This window comes from Vipera berus, assembly GCF_964194415.1.
Source record: "Vipera berus genome assembly, chromosome: 10".
NCBI lineage: Eukaryota > Metazoa > Chordata > Lepidosauria > Squamata > Viperidae > Vipera > Vipera berus.
In genome coordinates, this window is record NC_138213.1 from 17,463,428 (window position 1) to 17,489,050 (window position 25,623).

Here is a 25,623-nt window from a genome sequence, read left to right on the forward strand (position 1 = left end):
CAATGTATGGCAGTGAAAGTTGGACCATAAGAAAGGCTGAGCGCCAAAGAATTGAGGCCTTTGAACTATGGTGCTGGAGAAGACTCCTGTGAGTCCCTTGGACTGCAAGGCGATCAAACTGGTCAGTCCTAGAGGAGGTCAACCCTGACTGCTCTTTAGAAGGCCAGATCCTGAAGCTAAAACTCAAATACTTTGGCCACCTAATGAGGAGGAAGGACTCACTGGAGAAGAGCCTAATGCTGGGAAAGGTTGAGGGCAATAGAAGAATGGGACGACAGAGAATGAGGTGGCTGGATGGAGTCACTGAAGCAGTAGGCGTGAGCTTAAATCAACTCCAGAAGATGGTAGAGGACAGGAAGGCCTGGAGGAACGTTGTGCATGGGGTCGCGATGGGTCGGACATGACTTCGCAACTAACAACAACAATGACAAGTGTGTTTTAGAACTTGGTTATCTGTCTGTTTTGTAAGCTACGATTAATAACAATTGCAATGTATGGCAGTGAAAGTTGGACCATAAGAAAGGCTGAGCGCCAAAGAATTGAGGCCTTTGAACTATGGTGCTGGAGAAGACTCCTGTGAGTCCCTTGGACTGCAAGGCGATCAAACTGGTCAGTCCTAGAGGAGGTCAACCCTGACTGCTCTTTAGAAGGCCAGATCCTGAAGTGGAAACTCAAATACTTTGGCCACCAAATGAGAAGGAAGGACTCACTGGAGAAGAGCCTAATGCTGGGAAAGGTTGAGGGCAAGAGAAGAAGAAGGGGACGACAGAGAAGGAGGTGGCTGGATGGAGTCACTGAAGCAGGAGGCGTGAGCCTAAATGGACTCCAGAAGATGGTAGAGGACAGGAAGGCGTGGAGGAATGTTGTCCATGGGGTCGCGATGGGTTGGACACGACTTCGCAACTAACAACAATCCTGTAGCATGCTTCCTTGTGTCTTTTCCTTGTTTTCTTATTATTATTTAGCCCTATTATAACTTCTAGCCAAACAAGTCGGGTAGGTTGTTTTAGAACTGTCAAAACTTGCAGATCCTGTTTGGGTTGCGTGCCACAGGAAACAGTGCCCCGAGAATCCAGAAACGGGGACATCTGATTTTTTTTATCCAATTAAAAATACCCACCGGGTTTTTCTTGACCTTCCTCTTGGGTTTTTCACTGCGTATATTTAATTTTCTTACAATATCTTAAAACTCCTACACTTTACCAGAGGATTGGATAAACTGAGACATGTTGTAATGAAGAGCTCAATGGGGCCACAGGTTGAGAAGGAAAATGTTTAGATTATTATGCAGTTAGTCGTCAACGACTATAATTGAACCCACAATATCAGTCCTAAGTGGTGGTGGTCATAAAGTGTTTTATGACCTTTTTAGCAGTGGTTGTTCAGCAAACCCATTGTTTGTTATGGGGCGTTTACCAGAAATGGGAAGGTTGATTTCTGGAAATTCGTGGTCACTACAAAGGGCTGTTAACGCGGGCTGGTTGCCAAGCACCCAAAATATGATCACATTACTCCAGGGAGCAGACATTGGAACTTCAAATCTGGATCATAGATTACTTTTTTGTTGTAACTTTGAGCGGTCACTAAGTGATCGGTTGTAAGTCAAGGATTACCTGTACTGGAGTGTTGTGAATGCAACATTTGGTTGTATCAGTATTAATGCCAACTTTGGGTTTCAAAAAGAGCCACTGTTTTCACATGGCTGCTGTGTGTTTCTCCCCAGTTTACAACTCTGCTGAGCAACTTTTTCATCTGAACTTCAGGGGCCTGTCTTTTTCCTTTCAGCTGGACTCCTGGACTGAAACGCCAAAGTATGAGGTCAGCTACCTTACTCAAAAATAGAAATAATGTATTCCTTCCTTCCTTAAGCCTGTTGATTGTGAAATTGTGTGGTTTAGGCTACACAGCAGGGGTGAATCTGGAGAAGGGTCAAAAAACACCCAGTCTGGAGGCCCTGATTGGAGACCAACCGTCTTTTCGTACAAATTCAGGACACGCGTAAAAACAGCCGGCCTTGTGGACGTCATCTTGAACTAACACACACACACAGACACACACACACCCCAAGCTATAGCTGTAGCCGTCATGTCAAGCTATGGCATGTTTATCCATGTTTTGTTGAATAAACCCCAATTGCCCAGGTTAACACACCACACCAAACCCATAAACTTTGATTTTAAAGACACAGTGGCTCCACTCTCCTGGTAACCTAAGCCGGAACCGAATCAAATCACCTTAGGGCTCACCCAGTTATGCGAAGCAGATCCTGGCTTTGTGGAACAGATGATTAAATTTTCCACTAAGCGCTTTAATGTAGAGATTATGGCAGTGGCCCCCAACCTTTTGGGCACCAGGGACCGGTTCTGTGGAAAGAGGTTTTTCCACGGACCAGAGAGTATGTGGTTTTGTGTGCTGCCTGCATCCTGTGGATGGGGCTTTGCTTGTTTGTGCGGACCGGTTTGCTAGCATGTTGCGGCCCGGTACTGATCCACAGCCCGGGGGTTGGGGACCCCTGGATTATGGTGCTGCTTTAGGAATGTAAAGAAAGAGCTTATCCGTGGTGCGTTCACGATAACTTTTCAACTTGATTCCCACAGCCAAATTTTGCCCACGGCTTAGCCTCCCTGCAAATCCCACACGGGGCAACTGTGAAACGCATGTACATCTACAGCGGAAACAGCCTACAGGATACGAAGTAGGTCCCTGGCATGTTGTGGAAAATATCCCCGGATTATTTGTGAGCGTTGCTTTTTCGTGAATATAGGTGACATGATAGCAGTCTTCCAATATCTCAGGGGCTGCCCCAAAGAAGAGGGAGTCAAGCTATTCTCCAAAGCCCCTGAAGGCAGGACAAGAAGCAACGGATGGAAACTGATCAAGGAGGGAAGCAACCTGGAACTAAGGAGGAATTTCCTGACAGTTAGAACAATTAATCAGTGGAGGTTTTAAAGAAGAGTTTGGACAACCATTTGTCTGTAATGGTATAAGGGTTTCCTGCCTGAGCAGGGGGTTGGACTAGATGATCTCCAAGATCCCTTCCAATTTTATTATTATTAAATATTATTAAACATCATTCCCCAAGGTTAGGTGATCAAAATTCGGGCACTTGGCAGCCAGGATTGTTTACGGTGCTTGCCAAGTCCAGGGGGTCAAGCGATGGCCATTGACAGCCTTCCCAGCTGGCTTCCAAGGAAAGTCAGTGAAACGAGCTGGATTCAGTTAACGACCGTGTGATTCGCTCAACGGCTGCAGTGATTCTTTCAACGATGAGGGCAGAAAAGGTCATAAAATTGGGCGTAATTCACTTAACCCACCGTCTTGCTTAGCAACATAAATTCTGGTTCCAATTGTTATCGTAAGTTGAGGACTCCCTATACGGAGAGTGAATATTTTGCGTTAGTCTTTCACCGAGATGTATTTCATCTTCTGTTTTGTGCTTAAACTCTTTTTTTAAAAAAAATCTTTGTTCAGTTCAGGAAACACTTTCAGTTTCCAGGCTGAAAAATCTGCTCTTTCACAGATTGATTTCTTGGCATGCAAACCATCTCTCAAAATTCTGCCTTTTTTTTCCCTCCTAAATGAATGGCCCCTGGGGACACAGTGAATATCCAGAATAAAATAATATGGCTTTTGGCTTTTACTTCTTGGCAAGCTTCAAACTATGATTTATCAATTCAGCCATTCTTTAGCGGAGGCTTCCCCTTTGTCTGTGTTGGTTTACAGTTCCCATCATCCTCCAGTCAGCTTCTGGAGTTGGACTCGGCCTTCCAGTGTGGTGTCTATTTTGAGTTAGGAAGATTGGGGTATGCAACCTTCAGGGTCGGTAAAGGAGTGTGTCCCATTTTACATTATTTTTACATTAATTTATGCTTTTAGGGCACCCATGATGCCACTCAGCTGTTTCCTCGGAAATGTGTATGCAGAATACGTTGATGTTCTGCGAGATGCCGCTGGACCCTCAGGTTTACGACTGCGATTACTCACTGCAGGTAGGTCCAGTTCTGGTCACCACAATATAAAAAAGATGCTGAGACTCTAGAAAAGAGTACAGAGAAGAGCAAAAAAGATGATTAGGGGACTGGAGGCTACAATATATAAGGACAGTCGCTGGAATGGGGTATGTCTAGTCCAGGGGTAGGCAACCGCGGCTCTTTTATGACTCGTGGACTTCAACTCCCAGAATTCCTGAGCCAGGCATGCTGAGGGGAAAGGGAGATGTTTCCAAGCTGAGCCATGCTGGCTCAGGGATTCTGGGAGTTGAAGTCCACGAGTCTTAAAAGAGCCAAGGTTGCCTAACCCTGGGCTAGGCCTAGGCCATTTTATGACTCGTGGTCTTCAACTCCCAGAATTCCTGAGCCAGCCATGCTGAGGGGAAAGGGAGAGGTTTCCATACTGAGCCATGCTGGCTCAGGAATTCTGGGAGTTGAAATCCACGAGTCATAAAAGAGCCAAGGTTGCCTACCCCTGGCCTAGGCCACTTTATGACTCGTGGACTTCAACTCCCAGAATTCCTGAGCCAGCCATGCTGAGGGGAAAGGGAGAGGTTTCCGAGCTGAGCCATGCTGCCTCAGGAATTCTGGGAGCTGAAGTCCACGAGTCATAAAAGAGCCGAGGTTGCCTATCCCTAGTCTAGTCTAATGAAGAGAAGGACGAGGGGGGGCATGATAGCAGTGTTCCAGTATCTTAGGGGCTGCCCCAAATAAGAGGGAGTCAAGCTATTCTCCAAAGCACCTGAAGGCAGAACGAGAAGTGTTAGAATATGTTGTTGAAAAAATGGTTTGTTTAACAGAGTATTATTAATACACAGTGGAAGTTGTACTGGGACTTTTAGGCAAACAGTAATGCACTAACACGAGTTTTATAACTTATTTTTTACTCAGACAACAAAAAGAAACACAGTAAGAAATAGTCCAAGTATCAATCCAGTATCATGCACATAAAAGTCAGTCCATAAAAACATAGTATCAAAATACAAAAGCTGCTTACCAATATCAAAAACAATATACATTGTAGCAAGCAGTTGATTCTTGAGAGAATAAATATCAAGTTAGCAAACAAGAGAACAAGAGGTATCCAAACACTAACATCAAACATATACAAGAGCAACTACGTGTAACATCTAACTCTCTTTTATGTGGAATAATTACAGCCACACCCTTAGGCCGTTTAACTCCTTAAAGGTGCTTTTACTCCATTATATAATATTGTCACCCAAATCAAGTTTAATCTCTAACAATCTCCCCTTTTGGGTGGCATATTATACATATATTTCTACAATCTCAAATTACACATATCACAAACAGATTTATGCTTTATAGCACCCTGAGCTTTAGTAAACTGGTCAGCAATATTATCTTCAGTTGCACAATATTCCAGTTTAATCAAATTATCTTTAACACATTGTCTGACATTTAGATACCGTAGATCCGTATGTTTTGATCTAGTTTTCACTGCAGCATTAGTTGCTAATTTTATAGCTGCTTGATTGTCTTCATACACTTTTATTGGTTCATTACAATTTAAACCCATATCAAACAATAATTGTTTCCATACCAATAGCTCAGTACATAATAAAGATAAACAAGAAAATTCAGATTCAGTTGTTGATAAGCTTATATGCTTCTGTCTGTTAGACCTCCATCCTACTAAAGCGTTTCCCAATAATACAACCAATCCTGAAGTGGATTTCCTGGTTACAGTATCAGATGCAAAACTAGCATCTGCAAATGCTTTTAGTTCCAATTCCTTTGTTGGCTCTAGATATAGAGAATAATGTATGGTGTGCTTCAAATATCTTAAAACTCTTTTCGCACCTTGCCAACATCTGGTTGTAGGATTCTCACAATATCTAGCTAAATGATTAACTGTAAATGCTATGTCAGGTCTTGACCAGTTACATAAATACATCAAGCTGCCTATTAATGATTGATATATCTTTTTATCAAAGACATTGCTGTTATCTGCTGAACTCTCAAAACCTTGAACCATTGGTGTTTTTACTGGTTTACAGTTTTCCATATTATAACGTTTCAGCAAACCATTAATTTTCTTAGCTTGAGACAGTTTAAATCCTTTACTAGTCCTGACAATATCCAGCCCTAGATAATGACTAATAGCTCCTAGATCTTTTACTCTAAATTTTCTTTTTAACCCTGAAATTATTCTTTCAGTTTCTGTTTCATCTTTTGCTATAATAGCAATATCATCAGTGAATAATAATAACAATGATAATTCACTATTTTGCTGTTTTATAAATAAACAAGGATCTGCAATACTAGCTTTAAATCCCAAACTATTTAACTCTTTTACTAAACATCTATTCCACTCATAACCTGACTGTTTTAAACCATACAAACTCTTATTCAGTTTCCAACAGTACCCTACCTTACTTTCTATTCCTGATGGAACTTTCATATATATATCATGGTTTAATGTTGCATGCAAATAAGCAGTTTCAATATCTACATGTTTTATACTATAATTCTTATTTGCTGCCCAAACTAAAGCAGCCCTAAGAGTGGAAGCTCTTAACGTTGGGGAAAATACTTCATCATAATCACTATTATTCTGTGCAAATCCTTGAGCAACTAATCTTGCTTTATGTATTACCTCTCCTGTAACACTTTCTTTCAGTTTAAAAACCCATTTACATCCAATTAACTTTTCTGTTTTAGGTATTTTAACCTCTTGATAAACATTAAGATCTTGCAAAGACTTTATTTCTTTATCCATAGCTACTTTCCAATTCTTTCTTTCATTCTCAGGATACATTTTTATTTCTTCAACATTAGAAGGTTCAATGTCTATTTGACAAATTAAACCTGCCTCGAAACGATCAGGCTGTCGTCTTTCCCTGTTAGACCTTCTGAGAATTATTGGACTTATAGGTATATTTACATTATTATCTTCTTCCTCTCCTGTCTCCACTATCAGTGGTTCTTGTTTGATCTCTCTAGCAGGTTCCTCCTCTTCTTTATCACTTTCATTTGAGGAGTTAGTTAAATCTTGTTGAGGAATATATACAATATCTTCTACCCTTTCCCAGCCTGACTGTTCTTGAAAAACAGCGCTAGAACTACAATAAATGTTTTTAGTACCTTTCTCCCAGAACCGATAAGACTTATGGTTTAACTCATAGCCAACAAAAAATAATTGTTTAGCTCTATGTTCTCCTTTATTTCTTATTGAACTTGGAATATGTACCCAAGCAGGTGTCCCAAATGTGTGAATATAACTAAGATTTGGTTTTCTCTTATACCATAAGGTATAAGGAATTTTACCTGTGGCTGAACTAACCACATTGTTTAAAATATGATTAGCACATTTTGCTGCTTCTCCCCATAAGCTATCAGGTAAACCAGAATCTTCAATCATAGATCTAATCATAGCTTGCAATGTTTGGCCCCTCCGTTCAACAAATGCATTATGCTGAGGTCTATAAGGAGCTGTACGTCTATGCTCTATTCCCTCTGAAACTAACAGCTCATTGAACTGTTTATTAACAAACTCAGTTCCATTGTCTGTTATTATGGTTTTTACATTTAACTGAGTTTTCCTTTGTACAAACTTGAGCCAATTAGATATTGTTTGTATAGTTTCAGTTTTTGACGTAAGGAGATAACAGAACCCATATCTGCTATAATGGTCTAGAATATTTAATATGTAGCAAGCACCCCCTAAACTGGGTTTCATAGGACCTATCAAATCCATAAATACCAGTTCTAATGGAGTTGTGGTTTTAAATCCATCTAACCTATTAGCTGGTGCTGCCCTGCTCTTTTCTCTACCACATACGTTACACTGCAGATATTTCTTACAAGCCTTTAACTTAAACCCATTAGACAAAGCTACAGTTCTTTTTAGTGTATTAAAATTCACATGACCCAATCTTCTATGTAATAAATGAATACATTCATCATGTGGTTTTTGATTTGTACAAGTAGTAGCCATTATAATAGGATCATTGCTAATTACAAACAAACCATCTTTCATATTAGCTATTAAATTCACTTCATTCTTTTGAATAAGACATTCCTCCCCTTGGAAAGTAACTTTAAAACCTGCTTCCAATAATGCCTTAACTGATAATAGATTATAATCACATCTGGGAACATATAGCATTTCCAAATTTTGTTTTAAAAATGAACAGTAAACCTTACCCTCTCCAGAGACCTTGACTCTCCAGCCATTAGCCATAGAAATATATTTTTTACTAGACCTTATATTCTCAAAATCCCTTTTTATTTTTGAAATACAGTGTGTAGCTCCACTATCTACCACCCACCAATTGTGGTTATTAGTAGTTCTATTAGCTACAGCTACATTAATCAGCTTTTTATTCTTTCTATGGCTTTCCTTTCTCTGACAATTACTATTCTGACAAAACTTAGCAATATGTCCCTTTAACCCACAATTAAAGCATTTCCTTAAAATATAAGCAGATTCAGTCTTCTTTATTTCTTGTTGCAATGGCTCTCTCAACTGTTTTCTCTCCATACGACATCTTGATTCTTCCAACAACCTTCCAGTTATTGAAGAAACAGTTAGGTCTTCTTTGGACAAAACCTCCAAGGACGATACAAAGGCATCGTAGCTCTCATCCAATGATGATAAAATGATGTAAACCTGGTGAAGCTCTGAGAAAATAAGTTCTTTTTCTTGCAGTTCCAACAAAGTTGCTTTTATAAAGTTAAGGTGAGCTAACATATCGCCATTCTTTTCCAGTCTAGCTCTAAATAGCTTTCTGGTAAGATTTATATGAGCACCAACACTGTCCCGAACAAAAATCTTTTTCAACTTAGCCCAACATTTAGCAGCAGACTCTTCTCCACGCACATGGACTAGCTGTTGGTCTCCTAATGTTAGCCCAATGATAGATAAAGCCTTATCATTGTCTTTATTGAAGTCTACAATCTTCTTGTTATCTTCTTCATTAGTTGGATCCCAGGCAGTTACATCAGGAGGATTATGGACTATTTTCCAAAGACCTTGATTTTGTAATAGCAAACTACATTGTGTAGACCAGGATACGTAGTTTGACCCATTAAGCCGGGTAATGCAGAATGGATTGAATAGTCCTTGTGCCATTGTCTGAATTTGAAAACTCAGTTAGGAAATATAAATACAATACTGTGCCTGTCCTCAGCACCACACTGGATCTGGGCCCATAACCATTGTTAGAATATGTTGTTGAAAAAATGGTTTGTTTAACAGAGTATTATTAATACACAGTGGAAGTTGTACTGGGACTTTTAGGCAAACAGTAATGCACTAACACGAGTTTTATAACTTATTTTTTACTCAGACAACAAAAAGAAACACAGTAAGAAATAGTCCAAGTATCAATCCAGTATCATGCACATAAAAGTCAGTCCATAAAAACATAGTATCAAAATACAAAAGCTGCTTACCAATATCAAAAACAATATACACTGTAGCAAGCAGTTGATTCTTGAGAGAATAAATATCAAGTTAGCAAACAAGAGAACAAGAGGTATCCAAACACTAACATCAAACACATATACAAGAGCAACTACGTGTAACATCTAACTCTCTTTTATGTGGAATAATTACAGCCACACCCTTAGGCCGTTTAACTCCTTAAAGGTGCTTTTACTCCATTATATAATATTGTCACCCAAATCAAGTTTAATCTCTAACAAGAAGCTTATCAAAGAGAGGTCCAACATAGAACTCAGGAGAAATTTCTTATCTTTAATTAATCAGTGGAATGGTTTTCCTTCAGGAGTTCTGAGTGCTCCATCACTGGAGATTTTCAAGGAGAGACTGCAGTTTGTCTGGAATTGTATAGGGTCTCCTGCTTGAGCAGGGGGGTGGACTAGAAGACCTCCGAGGTCCCTTCCAGCCCTATGAATCTATATTCAGTGTTCTAATTCCAGGCTACAATATTTGTTCTAGGTTTTTCCATTAAAAGACAAGAATGAGAACGTGACTCAGTTGGTGAGGCTGGTCCCAGCTTTTCTAGCCCGCTCACCTGCTCGGAAGTAAACAACCCAATACTAGATCAGACTGTGACAAAAACAAGAATAAATCTCTGTATGCTATTAAAACTCCCGTGTCTATTCGTAACTTTCAGTGGAGTGCAACTTAGGCAACAGTTTTTAGATCAGTGTACCCCAAAATGAAGGGACGCAGTGGCTCAGTGGGTTAGGATGCTGAGCTTGTCAATCAGATGGTTGGCAGTTTGGTGGGTCGAATCCCGAGTGCCGCGTAGCAGAGTGAGCGCCTGTTACTCGTCCCAGCTTCTGCCAACCTAGCAGTTCGAAAGCAGGTAAAAATGCAAGTAGAAAAATAGGGACCACTCCGGTGGGAAGGTAACAGCGTTCCGTGCGCCTTTGGCGTCTAGTCATGCCGGCCACGTGACCACGGAGACGTCCTCGGACAAGCGCTGGCTCTTCGGCTTTGAAACGGAGATGAGCACCGGCCCCTAGAGTGGGAAACGAATAGCACGCATGTGCGGGGGAACCTTTACCTTTACCTTACCCGCAAATGGGATAATTTAAGGAATGATACTTTGGCCACCTAATGAGAAGGAAGGACTCACTGGAGAAGAGCCTCACGCTGGGAAAGGTTGAGGGCAAGAGAAGAAGGGGACGACAGAGAATGAGGTGGCTGGATGGAGTCACTGAAGCAGTAGACGTGAGCTTAAAGGGACTCCAGAAGATGGTAGAGGACAGGAAGGCCTGGAGGAACATTGTCCATGGGGTTGCGATGGGTCGGACATGACTTCACAACTAACAGCAACAAGGAATGAGTCTTTAAGACATAATTTCATTTCTTTCTTTCAGCATAAAGTTCACAGGAGGATTCTAGTTTTTTTTTAAAGGCTTTGTTTGTTTTCTCTCTGACCACCCTCGTTCACGTAATTTTACTTTCTAAGACAATTGGGATCCGTTCGGGTGCTTCAGACGTATCCTACAGTTCTCACATCTTCCTTTCTCCTTTATTTCTCCTGTATAGGTTGCGGTCCTGGTGTGTTAGCTGATGCCAAAATACGGGTATCTGAGCGTTGTGTGTATTTCGGTGATTCGTGCCAAGATGTTCTAAGCACTTTGGGGTCCCCTCACAAGGTTTTCTACAAATCTGAAGATAAGGTTAGGCAAAATCCATGCAGATCGTTTTTATAGGCAGCCTGCAAAGACCTTCACTCTGGTCTTCCTTAATGTTACATAAATTACAGATAATCCTCAACTCATGACCACAGTTGAGCCCAAACTCAGTTGTTAAGTGAGATTTGCCCCATTTTACGACTTTCTTGCCACAGCTGTTAAGTGAACCACTGCAGTTGTTAAGTTAGTAACACGGTTGTTAAATGAATCTGGCTTCCCCATTGTCTTTGCTTGTCAAAAGGTTGCAAAAGGGGATCACGTGACCCCAGGACACTGCAACCGTCATAAATATGAGTCGGTTGCTAAGCGTCTGAATTTTGATCACGTGACCCTGGGGATGCTGCAAAAGGTCGTAAGTGTGAAAAATGGTCATAAGTCCCTTTTTTCAGTGCTTTTTTCGAACGGTCGTTAAATGAACTATTCTAAGTCAAGGACTACCTGCGTTCTGTTTGGTTTTCATTAATTTTTCCTGCTTGTATTTATCGGTGAAATATTTTTAATGTCATTTTAACTTATCGAGCGTTGGTGGGGGTTTTAATTGTGAACTACGCCTATACAGGAAGTGGCATGTGGATGGATGTGGTTTTCCACTAAATACCGGGAGGTAGTCCTTGACTTACAATTGTAATTGAGCACAACATTTCTGTTGCTAAGCTAGGCTGTTGTTTCTAAGGGCATTTTGCCCCATTTTACAACCTTTTTGCCACGGTTGTTAAGTGAATCACTCCAGCTGTTCAGTTGCTAACATGGCTGGCCAAGGGATTCTGGGAGTTGAAGTCCACTAGTCGTAAAGTTACCATGGTTGGAGACCCCTGGTATACAGGGTTGAATCCGTTCCTGATTTCTCCCATTCAGCTTATGTAATCCATTCAAAGCTTAAGGCTCCCCTTTTCCAATGAGTGCCCAGCCACTGTTAAGTTTGAAAATGAAGCTGTTTCTTGCTTATTTTTTTTGCAAACAGATGAAAATCCATTCCCCTTCGCCTCACAAGCAAGTCCCTTCAAAGTGCAATGATTTTTTCTTCAACTACTTCACGCTTGGAGTGGTGAGTTAAAAGATGGGGTTAGTACATGCCGCTAAAACATCTTTGTTTAACCATAAACACAACTGGCCAGGATCACCCAGTATGCTGAACCACGTCACCTTAGTTCTAGCATTATCTGAGCTTGTCTGGTCAAAGTCCCAAGGGATCTGCAGCGCCACTAGATGGCGCCTTAGGGCCTCAATAATAGAATACAGTAGAGTTGGATGGGACCTTGGAGGTCTTCTAGTCCACCCCCCTGCTCAAGCAGGAGACCCTATACCATCTCAGATAAGTCTCTTCTTAAAAACCTCCAGTGATGGAGCGCCCACGATTTCTGGAGGCAAGCTGTTCCACTGGTTAATTGTCCTCACTGTCAGGAAGTTTCTTCTTAATTCCAGGTTGCTTCTCTCCTTGATCAGTTTCCAACCATTGTTTCTCGTCCTTCCCTCTGCTGCTTTGGTGAACAACCTGGCTCCTTCTGCCTTGTGGCAGCCGCTCAGATACTGGAACACTGCTATCCTGTCTCCCCTGTTTCTTCTTTTCTTCAGACTAGCCAAAGTCAAGTCCCTCAGCCATTCTCTGATGTTTTAGTCTCCAGGCCTTTGATCATCTTTGTTCCTCTTCTCTGAATTTTTTTTTCCAAACTCTCAACATCTTTTTTGTGATAACGGTGACCAAACCTGGGTGCAGTATTCCAGGTGTGGTTTCACTGAGGTTTTAATCTCAATCAATGAATAAAAAAAGACAGACTGTCCATCAGAGAGTAAAAAGCTGGTGAGATCTTCATAGTTTTAACTTAAGGAGAAAGGTATGGAGGTGCCACACATGACATTACGCAAAATTGCATGCCAGCTGGTTGAAAAAATAGATTGTTTGGCTGCTCATTTTTTGAAGTAATTACATTTTTCAAGTTGCTCATGCATCGAATAACAAAGGACCTTGGAGGTCTTCTAGTCCAATCCTGCTCAAGGCATGAGACCTTATGCCATCCTGGACAAATAGCTGTCCAATCTCATCTTAAAATCCTCCAGTGATGGAGCATCCACAACTTCAGGAGGAAAGGCAATACCTGGTAAATTGTTCTCACTCTCAGGAAATTTCTCCTTAGTTCCAGTTTAGTCTAGACCTACCTAGTTCCCTTAGCTGTTCATCATATACTTTAGCCTCCAGATCCCTGATCATCTTTGTTGCTCTTATCTGCACTCTTTCTGGAGTCTCAACATATTTTTTGTGTCGTGGTGACCAGAACTGGATGCAGAATCCCAAGTGTGTCCTCATTAATGCAAGATAAAGTAGTATTATCCCTTCATATAATCTTGATACTTTTCCCTCTGTTGGTGCAGCCTAGGACTGCATTGGCTTTTTTGGCAGCTGCAGCACACGGCTGGCTCATACTTCAATGATGGTCCACTAGGACTAGACCCCTCTCAGTTAATACTGTTGAGCCAGGTACATGTTGACTGACATGTAAAGCAGGGGGGGTCTGTCGACCCGCAAGCCGGATGCATCATGGCGAAACCGCACCCACCCCATTGTCGGCAATGGGAAAAAAGTCATGATACATCGCAACACATCACGTGATGTTGCAAGTTTGACAGCCCTGATGTAGAGCGTTGCAATAATTTAAACAGCTCAATTGATTATGATGGCTTATTTCATCACTTAAATGTGGTATCCATGTGTTGTTGTTTTTTCCCTGTTCTGTTTTTCTCTCACACAGGACATCCTTTTCGATGCAAATACTCACCGAGTGAAGAAATTTGTTTTGCATACCAACTATCCTGGTCATTATAACTTTAACATGTGAGTAAAGTGATCTAATGTACGTGCTCCATTTTCCATTTCAGTTTGAAAAGTTATGAGCTAGAATGGCAGCCCTCAACCTTTATGGCTTGGCAGCCCAGTTGGAGGGCTGGGGTGGGGTGGAGAAAGAGATCCTGGCTGCGCAAACTGCGGGTCAGAGTACATGTGTGCACACAGTTCAACTTGTGCAAGTGGCGGGCCAGAGCTCGACTGCAAGTGGAGTGCATGCGTGCATGTGCACGCTGGCCCACCGCTTGCGCAAGTTGAGCTGTGTGCACGTGCACACTAGCCCGCCACAGTCTACTAGTGGGCTGGGGGAAACTTTGTGCTTTGCTGGATTTCTACCAGTGGAAACAAAAAATGCCCAATTTATTGTTTCTAAATCTTCATCAAACATTTGAGGAAGGATTCTAACCCTTTCCAAAAAAATTTCATACAGTCAAAAGCGTTAACTTCTTATTCGGTGGAATAGAAGCAGCCCTCCTTTAAGGGCCACAATTGAGCCCAGATTGAACAGTTCAATTTAAAAATAATCCATTTAGAGCAGGAATGTCCAACCTTGGCAGCTTTTAAGATGTGTGGACTTCAACTCCCAGAATTCCCCAGCCAGCATGGGGATGCATACAGGCTGGAGAATTCTGGGGAGTTGAAGTCCACAAGTCTTAAAGCTACCAAGGTTGGACACCCCGATTTAGAGTCAAATATTTTTTGAAATGAAATTCTTGTTTATGATTGTACTTTCTCCTAACTGCTAATTCCATTCTTGCAGTTATCACCGTTGTGAATTCAAGATCCCACTCGTTATTAAACGAGGTAAGAAAGAGGAATCTTTGCCAAAAGGTATGTGTGAATAGAAGCATCTAATAGGAATGAATTATGGGTTCTTTTAGGTTCTAGGACCTTTTTTAATGTGTTCTAAAAAAAAAAGTTTTAAACAAGCGAATAAGCCCAAAGCTACGGGTTGTGAAGCCGACACTGTTAGGCTCAAGATGGCCAACAATATGAGTGAATTTATGAAAGATTAAGGAAACAAAACAGAAAGGCAAAAACTAGTGCTCCCATTCTAATATATCCCATTCATTCATTCATTCATTGATTCATTCATTCATTCATTTATTTATTTATTTATTTATTTATTTATTTATTTATTTATTTATTTATTTATTTATTTATTTATTTATTTATTTATTTATTTATTTATTTATTGCATTTGTATACTGCCCTATTCCCGTAGGACTCAGGGCGGTTTACAGGGCAGTTAAAACCATGAATACAAAAAATTAAAAACAATTAAAACAATTAAATTACGACCACAATTGAGCCCAAAATTTCTGTTGCTAAGCCAGCCACTTGTTAAGTGAGTTTTGCCCCATTTTACGACCTTTCTTGCCAGAGTTGTGAAGTGAATCACTGCAGTTGTTAGCTTAGTAAAAGGTCATTAAAGTGAATCTGGCTTCCCCGTTGACTTTTCTTCTTAGAAAGATCTCAGAAGGGGATCCTGGGACACTGCGACCGTCATAAGTATGAGTCAGTTGCCAAGTGTCTGAATTTGGATCCCGTGGCCATGTGGATGCTGCAACGGTCGTTGTACGTGTGAAAAGTGGTCGTGTCATTTTGTACAGTGCCTTTGTAACTTCGAACCGTCACTAAACGAATGCTTGTAAGTCAAGGACTACCTGTATATATCCAGAACGCAGGCAGTCCTTGACTTACAACTGTATTGGAGCATGCTTATCGCGCTTGCGATGGTCATAAAGCGAGTCACCTACGTAACCAACCCAATTTTATGGCATTTTTTGCAGCAGTTATGAAGGAAACTCATGGTATACTCTGGGCTGGTTTAGCCGAAATTGGAAGCAAATGCCAATTTTCCATAAAACCATCGTAAAATGCTCCTCCGTGACTATGGGAGGCTGCAAACAGCTGTAAATTTAGGTGTGACATGCAGTCACCAGAGCCCCAGTGGGAGGTGGCTGTTGGACTTTAGGAACTGGGTCGTAACAACCCCTGAGAAAGTCTGTCCTTAACTTCAAACAACCCTTAAGCAATTGGTCATAAGTTGAGGACTGCCTGTATACGGAGCAAAACCGTCAAACTGGAGTATAGTTTAGAGGCAGGAAACATTTTTTTTTTTCCTTTTTGATGATACTGGTGACCTACCTATGGGCATATGAACAGGAAGAAAATCCAAATTACCTGCTGCCTGAAGAAGTTGCTGCTTTATTGATTAGCAGTGTGATTGACGTGATCTGGATTTGTAAATAATTTCTTGAATGAGCGACTAGCCAGTGATGTGCTATTTCAGTTCAAAGTCTCTGTTAAAAAAAAAATTAAAAGTTGTGAACCTCCAAGAGGGCTAGAGTGAAATGTGGTTCAAGATGCTGGCTAAGTACTGTCAAACCTCTTATTTATTGGAGCAGGGCAATGCAAAGCAGGCCACCAACAAAAATAAGGCTTTAAAATCAGAACTGTCCGGCGAATTCTGGCAGTTGAATTCCACAGTTCTTAAAGTGGCTAAGATTGGACACCCCAGATTTAAAATTATTAACAAAACTGGTTACTTAAAAGAACCAGTTGCTCTAATTTTAATGTTGAAGTTCTTAGTGCTAATTTTAGTCCTTTTTAATGCCAAGAAACAGATTTTATTCTCCAAATGTTTTCTAGGCATCCCAAGTGATTAGCTATATTTAAATAAGGGGAGACAGAGAGAGAGAGAGAGAGAGAGAGAGAGAGAGAGAGAGAGAGAGAGAGAGAATTTCGGGAAAAACAAGGAAAAATAGATATTTGGCTTCAGTACATACTTTCGTGACCCCTCTTTTAAATTTAAGGAATCCAGAATTCCTCTCATTGAGGGTGTTTTTATTTTGAATTACAGCTTCTCTTTTTTCCTCGTTCCTCCGACGATTGTTGTGCTGCTGTTTCCCATCATTTCCTGTTTCTTTCTCATCCTAGTTGCAACACACATACAAACACATGCCAAGTGGTGTGCTACTTAAGTTTAGTTCGCCTCCCGTCACCAAGAATAAATTTTCTTTATACTAAAGAGAAATTCTGTCCTTGCAGACTTGCGCAATCTCAGCAACTTCACTTCCATTTCCTTTTACGTTCTTTAACCACCGGCAGCTCATTTCTCTGGGCTAATGGATCCTCTTCCTCTTCCAGATCGCTTACAATCAGCCCATCCAAAGCTTCTGCCCTGCTTTCTCAGACGTCAACACCCCCAACCACAAACTTACAGGTGTTGCATCTTTTCCCAGCCCTAAAAGTGTTATTTTCCAAAATAAAACCTGACAGCCATAAGAAAGCACGGGCCGTGTGATTTTTCTCCGCTTCTGTAGCACACGGCTCCTTCTCACACAGGCCCTTATTTCGCAACAACTCTCGCTCTCCGTTTATTTTAAGGAACAAATAGGCAAATACCTTGAGCCAGTGGGCAAATTTAGAGTTGTGGGTGCCTTCCTATCGTGGCTGCCCCAAGATGTGGTTACTATATTGATTTGCTTCCAGCCAGGCAACTTTGCAGAGGTCTCCAAAAATTCCATAGCCCTGGGATGAAAGCCCTACCAAATTATTTTTTACACACAACACGGTTGTGATTGCTAACTTGACTTTCCTGATACACAACCCTTGGACACACATGTGTCCTGCCATGTTCTCTACCTCCCCCATTCTCTCTACTTGCCTCAGTTTCCCTTTGACTTTCTGGAGAGGTGGGCATAACTTTAAACAACTCTTTCACCATCATTCCTTTCTAAGAAAGATTAAGGAATTTTTATAACACCCCAAATTTGCATCCTCGTAACATTGCGGCTGTGATCATAAAATGCTGCAAAATGCATGAGCATTACAACATGCTGTTTGTAAATGCATGAGCAGTTCTCATGAGATTTGGGGACCCACCACAGAAATCTGGGGCTAATGTACAGCTAGTCCTCATTTAATGATTTAGTTGGGAGTGGCAACTGTATCATTAAGTGGTGAGGTTGTTCAGTGAAATGTCACAGGACCATGCTGGACCTATGACCTTAAGTCTGCTGTGGCCATTAAGTGCATCACCTGAAGTTGTTAAGCATGACATCACATGACCACAACTTGCAACTTCCTGCTAACTTCTCCATTGATCATGACCGCTGCAAATGACCCAATAAATGTGTGCCAGTTGCTGAGCACCCCAAATTCGATCACATGACGGGGGGCATTGGAACTTTGAACCTGGGTCGTGAGTAGCCCTGAGGAGGTCTGTCGTAAATCAGAACAGCAGCTAAGAGACAGTCATAAGTCAAGGATTACTTATAGAATCACCAGTCTGGCTTAATTGGATTACCTTTTGAGAGTAAACCCAAAACCTCAGTGGATCCTCTCTATTTATTTATTTATTATTTATTATTTAGACTTATATACCTATACTCTATCTCCCAGATTTGCTAAAATACACAACACCAGTCACCCAGGTCATGGTTGTCCCAAAGATGCTTTTCCACGGGGCAACTGGACTTTCTTGTTTTTCTTTGAAGATGATTCCCTTCTTATCCAAGAAGCTTCTTCAGCTCTGACTGGATGGCGGGGAATGGAAGGATTTATACTCCTTGCAGACATCTGGTCATTTGCATTCTTTTAGAGAGTTGTTGAGGCCACTTGGAGGTTTATCTGTGTCCGCAGGGTCACCTGAGTGGTGCAGATGTGTGCAACCTTGACCCGGATGACCGAGAAGCTCCATAGACATTTAGTTATGCACTTTGGGGTGAACACCCTTCAAATGGGGAGGAAGCACGAACAGATTCCCCCAAAATCATTTGCGCTTCAGTTTGAGAGGCAGACAACACAAGACACATCCCCAACAGCCTGTGCCTGTTGAAGGGACCCAGGGCTGAAAACATCCTGTAGCCAAGAAGGCTCCACACCCATTTGCACTGCCCAGCTGACCCCGAGGACACAGATAAACCTCCAAATGGGAAGAATGCAAATGACCAGCAGGTCTGCAAGGAATATAAATCCTTCCATTCCCCACTTTGGAGAAGCGAAACATCTTCAAAGAAAAACAAGAAAGTCCAGTTGCCTCCGGAAAAAGCACCTTTGGGACACAACACTCAGAAAGATTAGTAATGACCGGATGACTGCAAGGACTATAAATCCGTCCATTCTCCACCGCTCAAGTCGGAACTGAAGAGGCTTCTTGGATGAGAAGCAAAATATTTTCGAGGAAAAACAAAGAAAGTCCAGTTGCCTTTTAAAAAGAAAGCATCTTTGGGACAGCCATGACCTGGATAACAGAATCTCCACAGACCTTCCTTTCTCGGCTCCAGACCAAACCCAGCTTATTGGTGTTTTATTAGGCGTTGTGCCCCTGACATGTAATCTTATAAAATGTTTTGTTATTTTTCTCCCCCAAACTAGAAAGCACCGAGTCACAGACGGAAACCTGCACAACCTATAGCAAGGTAAATCACAAAGAGGAGCTTCCTAGAACGGCCCTGACCTTTACAGGTGTTTTACCTGTTTTTTGTCCAGGTTAATAGGAGATGAGCTGAAAAAGACCATTTTCCAGGGGCTCTGGGAAAAATCTGGGGTTGATGGATTCATCCCAGGACACGGCTTACTTTGAGATATTTGCAGTTTTAAGTTTCCAGTAAGGCCCAAGAAAGAGCAGGCTTCATTAGGCCAGAAACAAGGCCTCTGCAAGGCTCTTGGGTCACCACCGGGAGACCATTTTGCAGCTCTTCCAAAATGGCGCCTGAATTCTGGGAGTGAGATGCACGCAGAACCTTTTTTGCATTTGTTTTTAAATAAGTATATTCACAGAGAGCTTCATTCTCTCAATTTCCTTTTTTTCCTAGTGGGATAATATTCAAGAACTTCTTGGACATCCTGTGGAAAAACCCGTAGTTCTTCACAGGTAAAAAAAAAAAAAGCATACCTGGCTAGCAAGATATGGGGAATAAAATCACAGCTCCGAAAATGATATTGAGGAGCTGAAAGGGGATCGATTCTAGATTATTTAGTACTGCTGCAGAATTCTGCTCAGCCTTCATTTGTGTCACGCAAAACTCATTGTCAGAACAGAATACAGAATAGAGCTGGGAGGGACCTTGGAGGTCTTCTAGTCCAGCCCCCTGCTCAACCAGGAGACCCTATATAATTTGAGACAGGTGGGTGTCCAGTCTCTTCTTAAAAACCTCCAGTGATGGAGCACCCACAACTTCTGGAGGCAGGCTGTTCCACTGGTTAATTGTCCTCCCTGTTAGGAAGTTTCTCCTTAATTCCAGGTTGCTTCTCTCCTTGATTATTTTCCAGCCATTATTTCTTGTCTTGCCTTCTGGTGCTTTGGAGACTAAAGTGACCCCCTCTTCTTTGTGGCAGCCCCTCAAATACTGGAAGACTGCTATCCTGTCACCCCTACTTCTTCTTTTTCACTAGACTGGCCGTTCCCAATTCCTGCAACCGTTCTTCAACCATTGTAACTTTGAATGGTCACTAAATGAATGGGTTATAAGTTGAGGACTTCCTGTATTCTATCTTCACCATTATTTTGTTTGTTGAATAATATGATAGAATTTATTACTTGCTGAATGAGGTGTAGCATAGCAAAGAATGTGACGCGTTTTCATTTCATAACGTCAGTTTGAGGCCAGCAAAACATACATTGCAAAATTGCGCCGTGTGTTGAAAAATCCAGGATTCCTAAAGGGGCGTGTTTTTTTTTTAACCTTAGCTGAGGTTCGCTTTTATACAACCGGTCAACATACCTGCTTCTCTCTTTCCTATAGGTCGTCCTCTCCCAACAACACAAATCCATTTGGGTCAACCTTTTGTTTCGGATTACAACGGATGATCTTTGAGGTTAGGAAAGCAGCTGTCAGTTGGGGTTGGGTTGGGTTGAAATTATTGCTGTCCCTTTTTTAAAAACGGATTATTATTTTCTGTTGAGGTAAGAAGGGCCACGATGCCTACCGGATACATTTCCAAGTCGGTTCGTTCGTTTCGTTTGCTTATTCCACGGAGAGGCTGCCCAACTCCACGACCCTTGCAAACATTTAATGTGCTATTATCGTATTGAGATGTTTTGCTTTCTGGTCCCATCCCTTTGGGCTAAAGTCGAAAGCAGATGCCTTGTTCTAGGATGGTATGTGTGAATGGCCTTGGGACACAGGGAAGAGACACACACTGATAGATAAGATAGCTAAGATAAGATAACCTTTATTGTCTTTTTTTTTTTACTGTGGGCACAACGGCACGCATCAGAAATGAAATTTAGTTGCCCGCTCTCAAAGTGGAAGACATACACGAGACACACCTAACCATACTATATAGAACATATGTATAGACTCACCCTCCTACACATACATAACAAATGAATATTAAATACTGTCCATCTTGAATATATAATGGAAGGAGGAAAGCTTGAGGGTTCACAAGGTTAATGCGGTATGGAATGAAACTGTGGCTGAATCTGAATCTTCTGCTGAGGATGCCACTGCCCACTCCCCTGGGGTCAGAAAAGAGGCAACGGAGCCCTCAGAAGTAACGTGGGCAGGTGAACAAATGTGTCCGCAGGGACCCTCCCTATTTTCGTGGTCTGTAAAGGCAACAGGGGAGAAACCTCCTCTCTTGACTTGCAAGATTTTGTTAATATAACCTTACAATAAATTACAGATCATCTTCAGTTAACCAGGGTAATCGGTAATTTCCATTGCCAAGAGGTGGGATTCGCAGTTGCCACCGTTAAGCAAGGATGGTGGGTCATTAGCAAGCAGCCCAGCTGGCGGGTGAGCGGCTGGAGTTGGGTGGGGGAGGGCCGAAGAGGGGCGGTTTGAGTGGGGTGGGGCCGAGGGCAGCTACTGCGGGCTGAGTTGTTAGCCATAGCCACTAATACAGGTCGTCCTTGACTTAACGACCACGATTGAGCCCAGAATTTTATGTCGCTAAGTGAGAAATGTGCTAAGTGAATTTTGTCCCATTTTGTGACTTTTCTGGCCACAGTTGTCAAGTGAACCACCGCAGTTGTTCAGTTAGCAACACGGTTGTTAAGTGGCTTCCCCATTGACTTTGCGTGTCAGAAGGTCACAAGAGGGGATCACGTGATCCCCGGGGACAATGCGACCATCGTAAATACGAACCGGTTATCAAGCATCCAAATGTAAATCATGTGACCATGGGGATGCTGCAGCGGTCATAAGTGTGAAAAACGGTCATGAGTCATTGTCAGTGCCATTGGAACCTCAAAAGTCGCTAAATGAACTGTCGTAAGGTGAGGATTAGCTATATACCACTTCACAGTGCTTTACAGCCCTCCCTAAGCGGTTTACAGAGTCGGCATTTTGCCCCCAACAACCTGGGTCCTCATTTTACCGACCTCAGAAGGACGGAAGGCTGAGTCAACCTTGAGCCAGTCAGGATCGAACTGCTGGCAGTTGGCAGTGAAGGAAGGAAGGAAGGAAGGAAGGAAGGAAGGAAGGAAGGAAGGAAGGAAGGAAGGAAGGAAGGGCAATAGTAATAGTACTTAGACTTACATACCGCTTCACAGTGCTTTACAGCCCTCTCTAAGTGGTTTACAGAGTTGGCATTTTGCCCCCAACAATCTGGGTCCCCATTTTACCGACCTTGGAAGGATGGAAGGCCGAGTCAACCTTGAGCCAGTCAGGATCGAACTCCTGGCAGTCAGCAGAATGGAAGGAAGGAAGGAAGGAATAGCACATAGGCTTATATACCACTTCACACTGCTTTACAGCCCTCTAAGCGGTTTACAGATTCAGCCTTTCACCTCCAACAATCTGGGTCCTCATTTGACCAAACTCGGAAGGTTGGAAGGCTGAGTCAGGAGCAATTTAGTGGATCAATTTTGCAGCCTTCCCTGCTGTCTTTTCCATTGAGTTGCTTGTGAGAAGATGGCAGGGAAGCAGCAAGTGACGTTCACATGACCATGAAACACTGGAACCATTATGAGCTGGTTATTAAGCACCCAGATTGCAGTGATGTGGCCTCAGGGATGCTAAGACAGCCAGAACTTCAAAGACTTGTATCCAAGCACCATCCTAACTTTGAACGAACAAATGATCATTAAACGGAGACTGCCTGTAGTTCGTCTGGGCACACTTCCTGTCTGGACTACCTCACAGGACTGACGTCCCTTTCCATGGGGTTGGCTGAGCCAGTCCTGCCCTGGGGATTCTGCTCTGGCCTTCAGCCGATGCCTTCTCTTGCTCCCAATCCCCTTGGCTGCCATTTTGAAGTTGTTGGCCGTCTTTTATTCGCAGGTGATGCAAAACAACCACATCGCGTCCGTCACCCTCTATGGCCCGGCCCGGCCCACCATCCAGAGCAAGACCTTGGATCTTCCCCAGTGAGCAATACCCATTGAGCATAATGCTACACAATTAGTTCAGCGTGCCTTGAGTTGCTGCCGCTTATCATATGGAAAAGCACGAAACGGTGGAGAGCATGTGTGGGTGTGTGTCTTTATGGGTGTGACACACAGAGAGAGAGAGAGAGTGTGTGTGTGTACAAGAAAGCTTGGCCCTCGTCCTCTGTGGATGGCAGAAGCCGGAAAGCCTCTGGAGCTGAACCTTGCAGGACTTGGAGCCAGTGGCAGAGGCACATCACACACACACGCACACACACACACACATAACTAGGCAGCACTACCATTAATCCTCTCTTCTCGCTTGGCCTCGGAAGATGCGGCATAAATGCAAGCAGTTTGGCTTTGCCGAGTTGGACAAAGGAAGAGCTTCCGAAGAGCTCAGCAAGAACTCCACAACTTAGAAGCACAAGTTTCTCAGCCTTGGGCATCTGGAAGCAGGTTTCTTTATATAGAGATAGATAGATGTATGTATATGTATTTTCCCCTCTCCTTTCTTTCTCCTCTGTGTTTGTGTTCCACGTATTCAGAATCGCGTTCCTGTGTTTTATTTTGCTTCTGAGGGGGGAAAAAAAGAATGAGAGAGAGAGATGGGTGGATACAGACTCACACAGAGCTCATGTATAGGTATATATGTATGTATAGATATATATATATTCAGCAGCTTGGGATATCACACCAGGCTCGGCTCGCAGGAAGAGACAGGCCCACAATTTCAGTCGTTGGATGTTGGAAATAAGGCGCAAAGACTTGGCGGTCATATATATGTGTATATATATTTGCACTACATACACTTTAATTACTTGATAAGATCTTTACTAAGTGCTGGGCGTGAGTGGAGGCTGGGATAAGTGTTTGCCACACCTAAAACAGTGGGAGAGAATCCGATGCAATTTTTTTCTGCACTAACGCTTACTTGATGCAATGAAGCAATTTTGTCTCCTGCCACGTTCGGTGAACTAAACCCCAGTTTATGGGGTTGGAGAGGAGGAACAAACCTCCAGTTAGATGATTCCTACGAATTATGCTCTTAGGAGGAGTTTGGATATCATTTTTTTTCCTTTGTATGCAAAACAGATAAATAATATGCATTCTCGGAAGAGGGATGTGGCTACCTTAACTGTCCGCAGTGTGACATGGATCTGATTGGAAAGTCTGATTTCCCGCTCCTTGTCTTGTAAACAAGTTTAGCGGGGAAATTAGCGCTATTCATACCAGATTCCTTTTTTGTCTCACATATATCCTGCTGAGATGAAATGGAAAACATGTCGCCTTAAAGCAGAGGAATTTTCCCAAGAGCTTTTTGAGGAACACCAATCCAGGAGGAGAAACTTCTGGGTGCTTTTACTTGTAGCACTGCAGAACGAGGACTGCCGCTTTTTTGGTGTGTTTTTAATTTAATGCCAAAATTTTAGCCAAAGAGATCCTTAATCTAGTTTCAACATTTCTACGTGTATTAGATAGACATAGATAGGAAGAGTGATCAGTGTTGGGCAGGTCCACATCCTCCATCTGTGGCAGGGGAAAAATAATAATTTAGTGACTTCTAGTTAGTTATTTAACACTTGTTATTTCAAGAAGGTTTTAAGGGACGCATGTGATTCTTTTGCTGCTTTTTGTCTAAAAAAAAGTAAATAATAAATGGTCTTGCTTTTCTTTCGATCGCAACTGTTTTTACAACAGCAGAGAATTAAAAAAAAACTGCATAGAGAGGTTTATAATTTTATCCCATTTTTTAATATTTTGGTGTAGCAACTTGTGATATAAATTATAGATGATTTTTGTGAGTTTTAAAACTGTGTGTAAATACAGATTTTTGTAAATACAAAAAAAAACATTTTGTAATTTTAATGCTGTGTACAGCGAAAGCGTGTATAAATTTATCCACAAATGAGGAATAGGGGATTTCAGAGTGTTAAAAAGTTATCAATCCTGGACCGGTAGCAGGATAAATGTTGTCTGGGTTTGCTGTAAATTTGTGTGTGAGTGTGTGTGTGTTTGTGTCCTTCCTTTTTGTCATTCAGTCCTCTACACACTGTTGGACTAATAAATAAATAAATCAAGGAAGCCTCATTGGGCTAACAGAAAAAAATGGTTTAGGATTTACCTTAATTCTTAAATGTTTCTCCAAATCTTGAACAGTTGCTTGCTGAGAAATTTTCTTTTCTTTTTATCTCATGAATTTCTGTTTTCATAATTCCCCTGTAGATTCTCTGAAATGCATTAACATCTAGCATGTACATTAAGAGGACAAATAAACAAGACCCAGTTGCTGTGTTTAGTAACAGTGGCTGAGTCTATGTACTTTGCAA

General features: G+C 42.0%; 1 protein-coding gene across 3 annotated transcripts in view; it reads left to right on the forward strand.

Moving 5' to 3' along the window:
- PHAF1 (phagophore assembly factor 1) overlaps nt 1–25,623 on the forward strand; it is a 54,871-nt gene extending 29,248 nt beyond the window's left edge. For 2 of the 3 annotated variants that reach the window (XM_081336193.1, XM_081336194.1), the window contains exons 7-17: nt 1,724–1,818; nt 2,598–2,695; nt 3,877–3,989; nt 10,981–11,114; nt 12,091–12,174; nt 13,874–13,956; nt 14,726–14,796; nt 19,351–19,394; nt 19,791–19,849; nt 20,721–20,793; nt 23,208–25,623. In XM_081336193.1, the coding sequence (XP_081192319.1) occupies nt 1,724–1,818; nt 2,598–2,695; nt 3,877–3,989; nt 10,981–11,114; nt 12,091–12,174; nt 13,874–13,956; nt 14,726–14,796; nt 19,351–19,394; nt 19,791–19,849; nt 20,721–20,793; nt 23,208–23,297 (944 nt within the window). In that variant the 3' untranslated portion in view covers nt 23,298–25,623. The remainder of the gene's footprint in view (nt 1–1,723; nt 1,819–2,597; nt 2,696–3,876; nt 3,990–10,980; nt 11,115–12,090; nt 12,175–13,873; nt 13,957–14,725; nt 14,797–19,350; nt 19,395–19,790; nt 19,850–20,720; nt 20,794–23,207) is intronic. The other variant, XM_081336195.1, reaches the window with a different exon arrangement.